General features: G+C 34.4%; 2 protein-coding genes across 2 annotated transcripts in view; both read right to left on the bottom strand.

Moving 5' to 3' along the window:
• Positions 1 to 13,189, bottom strand: part of LOC142337845 (centrin-3-like) — a 447,449-nt gene that overhangs the window by 51,620 nt on the left and 382,640 nt on the right. The gene's annotated exons all lie outside the window — the stretch shown is intronic.
• LOC142337842 (uncharacterized) overlaps positions 1 to 13,189 on the bottom strand; it is an 89,281-nt gene that overhangs the window by 16,393 nt on the left and 59,699 nt on the right. Inside the window, exon 13 of the mRNA XM_075387393.1 lies at positions 3,883 to 4,206. Coding sequence (XP_075243508.1) covers positions 3,883 to 4,206 — 324 coding nt within the window. The remainder of the gene's footprint in view (positions 1 to 3,882; positions 4,207 to 13,189) is intronic.

Genomic DNA, 13,189 nt, shown 5'->3' with positions numbered 1-13,189 from the left:
AATTAGAGTCAGTTTTTCAAACTCTTAGAAACTTCAAAGCAACCATGTCAACCAAGAAAGAAAACCGCCACTCAAATTAATTTTAAACAGAAGGAACTTTTAAGCAGGCATCTGAAAACTACCGCTTGTGCAACTTGTGTTATTAGATTTATTCCAACTTCGTTCTTTCTATCTGATAGGAAAAACAAAATTATGTCTAGCTCATGTCGTTTGAAGCCGCTTTTGTACCAAAGTTGAGAAAAGTGTGATATAGAATCAAACCTAGCCGGCGGATTGCCGGAAAATAGCCACTGTTGACGCGTTTGAAGCAAATCGGCATTGAAACAGAGAAAGAAAAAAAAAGATGAATTTACCGAATTTTTTCTGTTTCTTCTGTGTCACAAAGTGTTCTTATTTGGCGTGCAGTTTCAGTTGGATTCTGAAACTATACTTAATTCAGCTTCTAAACTGAAACTAAGAAGCTGAATACGAATGTCAGCTAGCAACAACTCTAATGAAATAATTCTATGACTTAATGACTTAATTATTGGTTTATCCCGTCTCTTTTGATCTTTTGACTTTGACAGTATTCGCCAAATTGTGTAATTGAAAGCACCAAAGAATTTAAAATCCATTCAGTTAAAACAGTGAATGAGGTAAGTGAGAAGTCATGCGGGAAAATAGTGATTTATGGTGAACGAAAAATGTGATCAAAAGGAAAAGCGAAATTACAAAAACACAGCAGGACAAGTCCTAAAAATCATCCAGAATTGAATGGAAAAAATTAGAACTAATCTGAATGACCAGCAGAACAATTGAACAATGCCATCCAAGACACAAAAAAATTCACCTCAAAGTTGAGAAACAAACAACCAAACAAACAAAACAAAAATATACGCATCGCTAAAACTCTTGATTGAATATTTTAACCCGAACGCTAAATTTGATCCTTTGAAAAATTCCTATTTCAAAAATATGTTTGAAACCAACTTTTTTTCTCTGAAAAGGGTCCAAGATTATTTCTGCAAGAACTGAAAAAAATTCAGTGGCCCTTCAAGATCGGTTAACACAGAAAATGACAAAAAAAATTTAAAAATTTGAAATCAATAGGAAATTCCAGTGAAATGTTGCCTGAAAATTAAGATATTAATATCCTCAGAATCATTTTTGTGTAACAAGAGGCTATCCAGTAATCCAATTACAAGCCTTAAAAAATCATTGGCTCAAAGATTGATAAGCAATAATTTTAGGAAAAATTTCAAATTTCAAAAAAAATACATATTTGTTCAATTATAATGTTGGAAACCAATCCATTACCCCCGAGCAACTATGTAAAAACATACTATCAAACCCTGTAGGAGTTTACCTGGCTACTTAGGCAAGATAAACCAATTAAAGAACAAATGCTTTTAAACTTGAAAATTGCAAAATTTAACAAAAAGTTTCTAAAATCCCAAAAACTAAATCGTTGAAAACAATTCCATTGACACTAAAAAAACCATGCAGTAAATTTATATCAGACCGTGGAATATGTTTTCGGGCTCTTGAGAACGGACAAATAGCAAATTGACTAGAACTTTTAAGAAAACATAAAACACCGATTTTTTTTTTAAAAAAATGCTTAAATTCGAGACATTAAATGTTGAAAACCATTCCATTGTTACTAGAAATTAAGCAGTGCCCTATTATCAAACCATAAAATGTCCCCTGGCCCCTGAGTCTGGAAAAACTAAAACCAACTTCAATCTAAGCCTAATCAAACAAAAAACCAAAATTCACGAAAAACATAGCACTATTTGGAGCCCAAAAACTCACAAAAAAAGACCTTTTAACTTTGAATTAGGGCCATCCCAGCAGCCGCACCACTCTAAGCAGTTGAGGGACTACTGAAGCTCACTTCGGGCCTCTGCGCCTTACCTGTTTATCCCGTGTTGAAAGATCGAAGTCATTGAAAAATGTGTGACATCTTAAAAAAACATAGCAGGACACGTCCTGACAAACAATTCAAGGAATTTTCATCGACTACAAAAAAAACTAGACATAGAACGGACTAAGACTGAACTGGGAAAACCAATTGAAGAAAATGAGAAAATAACAAAAAAAAATCAGAAAATCAATGTCAAAATGCCGCATGTGAACAAAAACCACGAGCGATAAATGGAAATTTGACTCGGACAGAAAACTAGGCCTAGAATGAGTGTGAATGGATTGGGAAAACAATTTATAAAAATCCGATCCAAAAAATCGAAAAAACAAAAAACGTCTAATTGAAATTGCCCTATGTGAACAAACATAACCGGCAAATTGCCGGAATAGCTGCGAAAGAATAGACCTGCGTGCCATATAATAGAGATAGAAACAGATACAGATCTAAATTGAAAAAGAAATCGACGCCGCTCAAAAAAAAACTAGATTTAAAACATTCAGCGATAAATTAATAAAGCTTGTTAAAATTCACTCTGCAGAAGCCTCTTATTAGGGACCTTTACTGCACAAATGAGTTCCTTTGACCTTAACCAAATTCAAATTAAACTTAAGTTTTAAAGTGCAAAAGTCATTTTATTGAGTGAGATAAGTCACGTATGATCAAAATCTAATCACGCAAATAACCAAAAAACTTTTGCTAAAGCGAGTGATAAATGACGTCACGCGCGCAAATGCCGTTAGTGAGAGGAAGAAGTCATTCAGAAAATTTGACTTTATCAGCTTTGCTGCGTGAACAAATGTAAAACGAAAAAAGAGCGCCAGACGGCGAAAAAAACCAAGAGCACCGCAATATAGCTCCGCTCAGCTTACAGCTTCGCAGCTATAAAAACCACTAGCGAGAAAGCGAACCATTTTCCCACTCTTTAAAATTAGAGTGACAAAATTTCACGCCGCAAATCCACTCGCTTTTTCGCTCCATTTCCTGTTTTGGCGTGACCAAAATCACTACTCCAATTTGACTTCAAAAATCATAAAAATGTGTGAACAGATCTTAAAAAAAAGACAGCGCCCCAATATTTTTCAAATTCTGAATTGTAAAAACACAGCGCCCCAATACAATTCAAATTCTTTGAATTGTAAAAAAGGAGAGCGCCTGAAAAATAGCCGTTGAGAGGCTGACGGCGGCTTTTAAAAACCTTAAAATCAAAAACTGCTTCCAATTCATACTCAAAACAAACATTTTTAAAATCTTTTTTAAATAAACCATACGAAGGTAGTTTTTCTCTATATAGACAATGATTGTAATTTTAAATAAAGCGCCTTTTTAAGACCCTGAAGTTGAATTAGTTTAGTTCTCCAGGACAAACTGTACCTTAATGGAAAAACGTTTCAAGAATGACACTCAGGCGTTTTTGACGAAAACATTTTTGATGGCCCATGATGGGAGGTACTGATGAGGTTTAGTTTATTAGAGGCAAAAGAACATGTTTTACTCGATTTTCTTAATTTCTAGATTGTATGCCATTTGAAACGATGATTACAATTGTTCGGTTCTTTTTTCTAAGGAATGTAACCATCTTCAGATCTCGTTGACTTACATTTTGCCCATAACGATTTTTTGTTTGTTAAGCAACAGGCTCTATGCTATTTCTATAAAGAGCAGCTTGCACAATTTCTCATCCAGAATAAAATTTTTGTCGATAAGAGAATTTTTGCCAGACATTTGAAGGAATCTTTAAAGCATCTGTCAAGGTCATTTTCCTGATTCGATGCCACGGTTTAGTTATAGGTGGACAAATTCCTACTGTCCCTTAAAAATGTACGAACATCTTTATTCCTTTGTATCAGGTTGTTTGCTTAACATGAAAATAAAATACTTTCATCCTCCGCCCTCGGAAAACATGAGTATCGCAACATACCTTTGCTACCAAGGCTACAATCATTAACTTGATGTTATCATAAAAGTGAAAAACTTACCTCTTCATTTAACGTCATCGTAACTTTCTTCTTCAAAGAACCTCGTAGACTGTTGTCTTTCTTTTTCCGATCGCTAGCGCCTTTCAATAGATCTCTAATCTGTTCCAAATCTTGAGACTCTTGTCTGTATAACTCATTATCATCGTCTGCAAAATTTTCATCTACCAAGTCGAATTGGTCAATTTTGCTATTATTTTGCAACGCATTGCTGCTCTCTATGTCATTGGTCTTAGCACTTGACTTGGCCACCTTGGGAGGTTTTCGACTTTCATTCATTTGCATCAACATAGTCTGGAAGTCTTCACCGATTGGCTCAGGTTCAGTCTAAAATACATTCCAGCAATCAAACTTCGTAGAATTTCCATATGGGCAATCAAACGTCGCAATCAAAATGAAGAGTAAGATTTTTGTATCTGGAGATGTTAAAAGACCAATTTGTTAACTTTTTACATGTTAACTTTTTAAATGCAAATATTATTGAAATGAAAATATTGGATCTATTCTGTCCTCCTCCCCGGCTTAGTGGGTAGATAACACAGACACACGAGCTATATACATAGTAACGTGCTATATAATGACAAGTGGTGGCGTAAAAACAATCGGGGCCGAAACAGAATAGATCCAAACAGAATAGATCCAAACAGAATAGATCCAAACAGAATAGATGAAAACTTTATTCATTAGGTTTAGCCCTACTTTGACGGGGACCACAATTGTACGTTTGTGGGACATAGTCATTTCTTTAAATACAGCTTCAAAGAAGGTTTTTCACATCATTATATTAATTAATCTCTTTGCTGCCACATTCAGTTTTGTAAAAATCAACCTGGTTCTGGCTTTCACAAATTTTAACATTTCAAAAACAAAGACAGTTTAACATCTGGCAGATTGTTCTTAATCTACCACCAAGTTTGCCCTATTTGTACACAAGTAGAATGGACATCAAGGGTAGATTTTAGTTTTCATCCATCAATTTGAAAGGATTACGGACACTATGGCATTTTTGATCTGACTTTAATTAGAATTTCACGGCCAATTAGTGCAGGCACTAAGTGAATCTGGCTTGCAATTCTGAAGTATAGCAACAAAGGTGAAATAAAGCCTTATTGACGTATCATGGCGTTTTCGCTATCAAAATTCTCCAAACATTTGCAAATATTCAGAGCTAGAGGACATTTTATGTATGTAATCATGTAATCATTTTTTCCTGTAAAATTTAGACCCACATTTTTCTATCTCATCATGGTAGAAACCGAATCAATTGTTGCCCATAAAACATCTCAATTTTTTTGAAAAACAGATAAGATTATTATCACCGTTTCTGAGTATAAAATAAGCGAGACTTTTTAATTTTCAGGAAAATTTAATACATAATTCTTCAGTTAAATAAAAAATTATAGACCATTCCCACTATAGAGTTTCGGAAACAGTTACAGCTTGAAAACTATTAAACAGTTCATTTCCAAGCTCATCATTACGTAAAATAGAAATGCAAAATTTCCTTTTTATTTTTCACCTTTTCTTAAAAACAAGTTACCATCGACATCAGATAACTTATTCCACAAAAACCTTTTACGTTGTAAAAGAAAAATATAACTGAAAGATTGCCGACAAGTCACCGCCACTGATTCCGATAACCATGATTGAAATAAGAAAATTGAAAACTCCTTTTTGTATAGAAACATTCTTTGAGTGCAAACTACTTTGATTATACTGTGCTATTAGAAATACCCCATGTTTCTTAAAGAATGGATACTATGGATACGGGGAGGGGGCATTATCCATACCAATAAGCATTAGAGATAGTAACTAAGACTCGCAAAGTTCGAGCAGCGGACATCTAAAATCAGGCTTTATGGTTTTATACCGCTTCCGTTTTTGATCTTGTCTTCCGATAGTCACTCTGTTGATTTAAGACTATTCTGCTGAGCAACTGATTGTGCAAAGCCCTTTGAGCGCAATGAGAGCAGATTGAAAACAACCAAGAGAAAAACAGAAAGAATTCACACAAAATGTTTAGCAACTCGTGAAGGTAAAGCGTAACAAATTTTTAAACCAAGTAAATAACGTAGCAGGAAAGTAAAATTATAAGAAAAGAATTACCGAATCTCCTGATAATTAACAGTTTTACAGCAATACCGAACTAAGACAGTCAAAAAAGCACACGACCCGCCCTATATGAGCAAAAATGAACAAAATTTCAAATTAAATTAATTTGCCAAGATTTTAATATTTGGAATCACTAAAAGACAACACCTTATAAAAATATCGCCTCAACGCATCCTAAGAATATCTACACAAAACGACGTACTTATGCAAATCCATAATTATGCTGATAAAATTAGGGCAGCTATTAATAACATCGAGGTTAGATTGCCAGAAAATAGCCGCGACAGCTTTGTAATCCTACAATATAAAAAAAGAGGGGCAGGGGCTATTCTTGAAAAAATTTAAGCGAACGATTTACTAGCCAATCAGCGACAACTAATACCTTTCCACGTACGCACAGCACATACTATGCTAACTGAATAGAACAAAATACGCCCTGCTATGTTAATTAGCCGAATCGGAACACAAATCGAAGAAATTCAGACTGGCGGTTCCGTAGGCGCTCTTTGCGGCTTCGATGCGATTTCCGGATTACATCCCACAGCGCATGAGACATGACAGTCAATAACGGTCTGCAATTGCGCCTAAACTGATATTCCACTCTCTAAACTGTAGACCAATATAATACTGTAGGCCTGTAATATTGTGCTAAAGTATATCACAGAAGGGGGATTCTCTACTAGGTACCACAGGGGGTCGATTGTTGTACAGATCGAAAAAAAGTTTTCGATCTTTACAAAAACTGACCGACCGAGAGAAATTTCTATTTTTGATTAATTGCTTGGTATAAATTTTGATTGCATATCTGTATAACTTTTTGCTGCTCCTATTAGCTGTCCTCGGTTAACCTTCAATAAGAGTGGCTTTCACTCCTTGAATTAAAGTAAAGAAAAGTTATTCTGAAAGTGAAAGTCAATTTCAAGAGTAAATTCAGTCAAGTGCGATTACAAATTTTATCACGCGAAAGAACAGAAAACTCGCCCCACTAACTGTGAAAAATGACGCCACACACGCCATTCAGGTGAAACTGCATGAACGAATGAACAAAAAGCAGATTTGATTTCTTTGTGATGTCACATGGTTGCAACAAAAAACTCGATGAAGTCCTTAAATACAATCCAGAGAAATCAATAAAACGAAAAGCTGTCTTCCAGCCTCGACAGAAGAGACCCTTCTGCTATTCAACATAGCATATGCCAATACAATAAAGAATGTTAACAGTAAAATACGAACACACATTTTTTCAGAACTGTTCATTTTTCTTTTGAAAAACTGTCATTACAATCACTAACAAGACATTAAAAAACGTTTACGAAACAAAAATTTTAAAAAAGAAAACAAATGAGATACAAAGTAAAACAACAAACGAATGAATTGGGACACATTCAAATTAGACAAATCTGAAAAAAAATTTGGCACAAAATTCATGAAAAAATGTAACTAAGGCATCCATTCGTTATACCAAAAAACAACTGCTTATTTAAAAAAACCTTACAAAAAATTAAGCCATACCTTCAGGGGATATTTCAACAAATCGGACAACAAACGAACACGACAAAAAACTAAATGCAATCTAAGCTTTTTCAAATATAGTTTCGAAATCAATACATTAAATACAAACTAAAAGCAATAAATACTATCAATCCGATGTCAAGTTGAAGAAAAAACAATAAGATCTGTCAATAGTCGGACTAAGTAACTTCAAACCAAGAATATTAACAAGCACGGTCAAAACTCAAAATTAACTTTTACGTTTCGAAAACAAGTTTTTAAGGGAAAATAACTATTAGCTACTAGCTTAAACCATGGACTGTTATCCACAAACTCTACGACACCTCTCATGGCTGAGGCTAACTAGCAAGAAAGCAACAAAGGCAAGCATGCGAAAGGAAAACATCACAAAATTGTGTCAATGGAACTAAAACATCAAACTAACATCAGAAAAATGATGAAACCGTTAGACATGAAGAGAAAAAATTCACTAGACCTACCATTAGAGAGAAAAGGAGATTCTCCATTATTGAGACTTAGTCAGCGAACAGCAAATACGCGCAAAACGAGAAAAAACACTAAATTTTAAGAAAAATGGCGATAAGTCGTTAAAGTCGTCATATATATGGGATGAAAAACTCACTAAAATACTTTCGTCTGAACACAGAGACAAGGACTTATCATTAACAAGGCTAAGTCCAAGGACAACAAAATTAATTACAAAACCGAGACAAACCCTGAAAATAACCGATATTTAGGAAACAAGTAGTTTCAGAGTCGCTTAAAACGTTAGCTACGAACTGAAACCAAACATAACCGACTAACGCCGGGTGAAATGCTCTCAGTTGACCGGCGAGCGGTTGGCTTTGTCAGTAGCTAGCCACGGTTTAGTGAGGCTAGCTTCAGCGAATCTGCAACTTTTAGTTTTCTAGCCTTGTTAATAAATCAAATAAAAAGCTGATATTTTAAAAATTTGCCAACTGTTGCAAAATTTTAAAAAAAGCTTCCCGATTTCGCAGAGAAAAAGTTCAAAACTATTTTGTCTTTGGAGCTATGTCAAGTAAACCATCTGAGACTTGAAAAGCTCGTTGGCAAGTAATGGTCGTTAAACTAAGAAAAGGACAAAAATATTCAAACATTTTGAAAACAATCGCAAACTTTAAAAAAATCTTGCTAAAATTCAAGATATTAAAATCTTATGAACCATTTCATTGTCCCAAGAGAAACAGTTTCACAAGCCTGAAACAGTTTCACTGGCTCATAAAGATCCATACACTTGGAACACAAAAAACATCGAAAAATTTGAAAAATTTTAAAGTTTTCCAAAAATTACTAAAACTGCAGTCATAAAAAATATTGATCATCATTTCATTAACACTAGAAACCATGCAGCAGCTCATTAACAAACATTGTCGGAGGTCCCAGGGCCCTTGGTGCCGGAAAAATTCAAAAAAGTACAAATATAAAAAAATTACTTAAATTCGTCACATCAAAATCTTGAAAAACATTCCATTACGTCTATAAACTATGCAATAACATATTACCAATCCCTAAAGGAAGTTCAGTGACTCTTGAGGCTGAAAAACCTTAAAATAAAAATTTTCAAAAACTTGAAAAAATTGCAAGTTTTATAAAAAAAACTGCTGAAACCTTTGATATTAAAAAGTCGAAAATTCATCCATGACAAACAAAAAAATTCCATAAACTTATTATCAAATCCTAACGGAGGTTTTCTGACCCTTGAGGCTCAAAAATCCTGGAAAATGACAATGTCAAAAAAAATGAAAAAAAATGGCAAAAATTGTAAAAATGCTAAAATTCTTAATGTTAAAATCCTGCAAGACATTCCATAACGTCTAGAAATTATAGAGAAACCTATTTTTAAACCCTAGAGGATGTTCTTTGGCTCTTGAGGCTGAAAAAACCTTAAAAAAAAACGCCACAAATTAAAAAAAAATTGAAAAGCAAATTTTATCAAAAAAATTGCTAAAATTTGTTACAGTAAAAAGTGACATTTAAAACTATTCCATGGCTTGTCAGTAACTTATTATCATACCCATAGGTTGTTTTCTGGCCCCTGGGTCTGGAAAGACTTGAATAAGGAAAAATAAATGTCAAAAAAATTGAAAATAGCACATTTTGTCAAAAAATGCTCAAATTAGTGATGTTAAAAAATTGAAACCATTCCATTACCACTTGAAACTATGCAGTAACCTATTACTGAAAGATAGAGGAGGTTCCTTGGCATCTAGGGCTGATATAAATCAAAAAAATGTCAAAAATTTTCAAAGAGCTTGAAATTGCTAAAGTATAAATATGCGTGATTAACCGAGCGGTTGTTCGTCAGTAGCGAGAAACGCTGTGGGGGTGCATCGAGGGTTGATGGGGAGAGAGCTGGGCAACAGTGGGGTGGGGTGAGGTAACAGCGCCGGGGGTGGGGCAATAGTTGGAGACCAAAAGCGGAGGGGTCTTCAACCTCTAAGAACCGCCCTTCACACCACAAGTATAAGTCTCCAAAACAGTTTGAGCTGAAACAAAGCTGAAAGGCTCTAAGAGCACTTAATACCCGCTGAGCGCTACCTGTTTATACCATTTTTGAGGACGAAAAGTCAAAAGCGTCACACGAAAAATCGGTCAACCGAAAAATCGAATTAAGAAGACCGACAGGACTAATATAATTGGTAAAAATTTCGTTTGAGAGCAATTAATTAGGTTCAATTATACATCAATAGGGAGCAAGTACAGTCAGGCCAACTATTACTTAGACAAATTGACAGGACAGCAAAAACTAGGGCAGAAACTGGGTAAACGAAAACAATCATCATAATTTCGAAAACAAATTGAGACAAGTATTGAAAACTATTAGATATCAACGATTGAAAACAAATTTAGACAAGTAGTTAAACCTGTTAGATAGTTTTAAAGTCAGGCGAATTGCTCTCAAACGACCGGCCAGCGATTGGCTTCGTCAGTAGCTAGCCACAGATTATTGAGACTAGCTTTAGCTTGATTCGACTCTGCAACTTTGTTTTCTAGCCTTGTTCGTAAATAAATCAAAAAACTGATATTTTAAAAACTTGCAAAATTTATCAGAACTTCCAGATTTCGCAATGAAAATGTCCAAGGCCATTTTTTGTCCCTGGAGTTATGTCATGTAACCCACCTGCAAGACTTGAAAAGCTTCGTTGCCCAGTAATGATCGTTAAACTCAGAAAAGGACAAAAAATCAACAACCATGAAAACAATAGCAAATTTTCACAAACCATCTGAGACTTGAAAAGCTTGTTGGCAAGTAATGGTCGTTAAACTAAGAAAAGGACAAAAATATTCAAACATTTTGAAAACAATCGCAAACTTTAAAAAAATCTTGCTAAAATTCAAGATATTAAAATCTTATGAAAGATATCTTACTGAAAGATAGAGGAGGTTCCTTGGCATCTAGGGCTGATATAAATCAAAAAAATGTCAAAAATTTTCAAAGAGCTTGAAATTGCTAAAGTATAAATATGCGTGATTAACCGAGCGGTTGTTCGTCAGTAGCGAGAAACGCTGTGGGGGTGCATCGAGGGTTGATGGGGAGAGAGCAGGGCAACAGTGGGGTGGGGTGAGGTAACAGCGCCGGGGGTGGGGCAATAGTTGGAGACCAAAAGCGGAGGGGTCTTCAACCTCTAAGAACCGCCCTTCACACCACAAGTATAAGTCTCCAAAACAGTTTGAGCTGAAACAAAGCTGAAAGGCTCTAAGAGCACTTAATACCCGCTGAGCGCTACCTGTTTATACCATTTTTGAGGACGAAAAGTCAAAAGCGTCACACGAAAAATCGGTCAACCGAAAAATCGAATTAAGAAGACCGACAGGACTAATATAATTGGTAAAAATTTCGTTTGAGAGCAATTAATTAGGTTCAATTATACATCAATAGGGAGCAAGTACAGTCAGGCCAACTATTACTTAGACAAATTGACAGGACAGCAAAAACTAGGGCAGAAACTGGGTAAACGAAAACAATCATCATAATTTCGAAAACAAATTGAGACAAGTATTGAAAACTATTAGATATCAACGATTGAAAACAAATTTAGACAAGTAGTTAAACCTGTTAGATAGTTTTTAAGTCAGGCGAATTGCTCTCAAACGACCGGCCAGCGATTGGCTTCGTCAGTAGCTAGCCACAGATTATTGAGACTAGCTTTAGCTTGATTCGACTCTGCAACTTTGTTTTCTAGCCTTGTTCGTAAATAAATCAAAAAACTGATATTTTAAAAACTTGCAAAATTTATCAGAACTTCCAGATTTCGCAATGAAAATGTCCAAGGCCATTTTTTGTCCCTGGAGTTATGTCATGTAACCCACCTGCAAGACTTGAAAAGCTTCGTTGCCCAGTAATGATCGTTAAACTCAGAAAAGGACAAAAAATCAACAACCATGAAAACAATAGCAAATTTTCACAAACCATCTGAGACTTGAAAAGCTCGTTGGCAAGTAATGGTCGTTAAACTAAGAAAAGGACAAAAATATTCAAACATTTTGAAAACAATCGCAAACTTTAAAAAAATCTTGCTAAAATTCAAGATATTAAAATCTTATGAACCATTTCATTGTCCCAAGAGAAACAGTTTCACAAGCCTGAAACAGTTTCACTGGCTCATAAAGATCCATACACTTGGAACACATAAAACATCGAAAAATTTGAAAAATTTTAAAGTTTTCCAAAAATTACTAAAACTGCAGTCATAAAAAATATTGATCATCATTTCATTAACACTAGAAACCATGCAGCAGCTCATTATCAAACATTGTAGGAGATCCCAGGGCCCTTGGTGCCGGAAAAATTCAAAAAATTAAAAAAATAAAAAAATTACTTAAATTCGTCACATTAAAATCTTGAAAAACATTCCATTACGTCTATAAACTATGCAATAACATATTACCAATCCCTAAAGGAAGTTCAGTGACTCTTGAGGCTGAAAAACCTTAAAATAAAAATTTTCAAAAACTTGAAAAAATTGCAAGTTTTATAAAAAAAACTGCTGAAACCTTTGATATTAAAAAGTCGAAAATTCATCCATGAAAAACAAAAAAATTCCATAAACTTATTATCAAATCCTAACGGAGGTTTTCTGACCCTTGAGGCTCAAAAATCCTGGAAAATGACAATGTCAAAAAAAATGAAAAAAAAATGGCAAAAATTGTAAAAATGCTAAAATTCTTAATGTTAAAATCCTGCAAGACATTCCATAACGTCTAGAAATTATAGAGAAACCTATTTTTAAACCCTAGAGGATGTTCTTTGGCTCTTGAGGCTGAAAAAACCTTCAAAAAAACGCCACAAATTAAAAAAAAAGCAAATTTTATCAAAATTGCTAAAATTTGTTACAGTAAAAAGTGACATTTAAAACTATTCCATGGCTTGTCAGTAACTTATTATCATACCCATAGGTTGTTTTCTGGCCCCTGGGTCTGGAAAGACTTGAATAAGGAAAAATAAATGTCAAAAAAAATTGAAAAAAATAGCACATTTTGTCTAAAAATGCTCAAATTAGTGATGTTAAAAAATTGAAACCATTCCATTACCACTTGAAACTATGCAGTAACCTATTACTGAAAGATAGAGGAGGTTCCTTGGCACCTAGGGCTGATATAAATCAAAAAAATGTCAAAAATTTTCAAAAAGCTTGAAATTGCTAAAGTATAAATATGCGTGATT

The sequence above is a fragment of the Convolutriloba macropyga genome, chromosome 4 (assembly GCF_964194025.1).
Source record: "Convolutriloba macropyga chromosome 4, txConMacr16.3, whole genome shotgun sequence".
Lineage (NCBI taxonomy): Eukaryota > Metazoa > Xenacoelomorpha > Acoela > Convolutidae > Convolutriloba > Convolutriloba macropyga.
The sequence above is the reverse complement of the archived record's forward strand: the minus strand, read 5'-3'. Positions and strand labels throughout refer to the sequence as shown.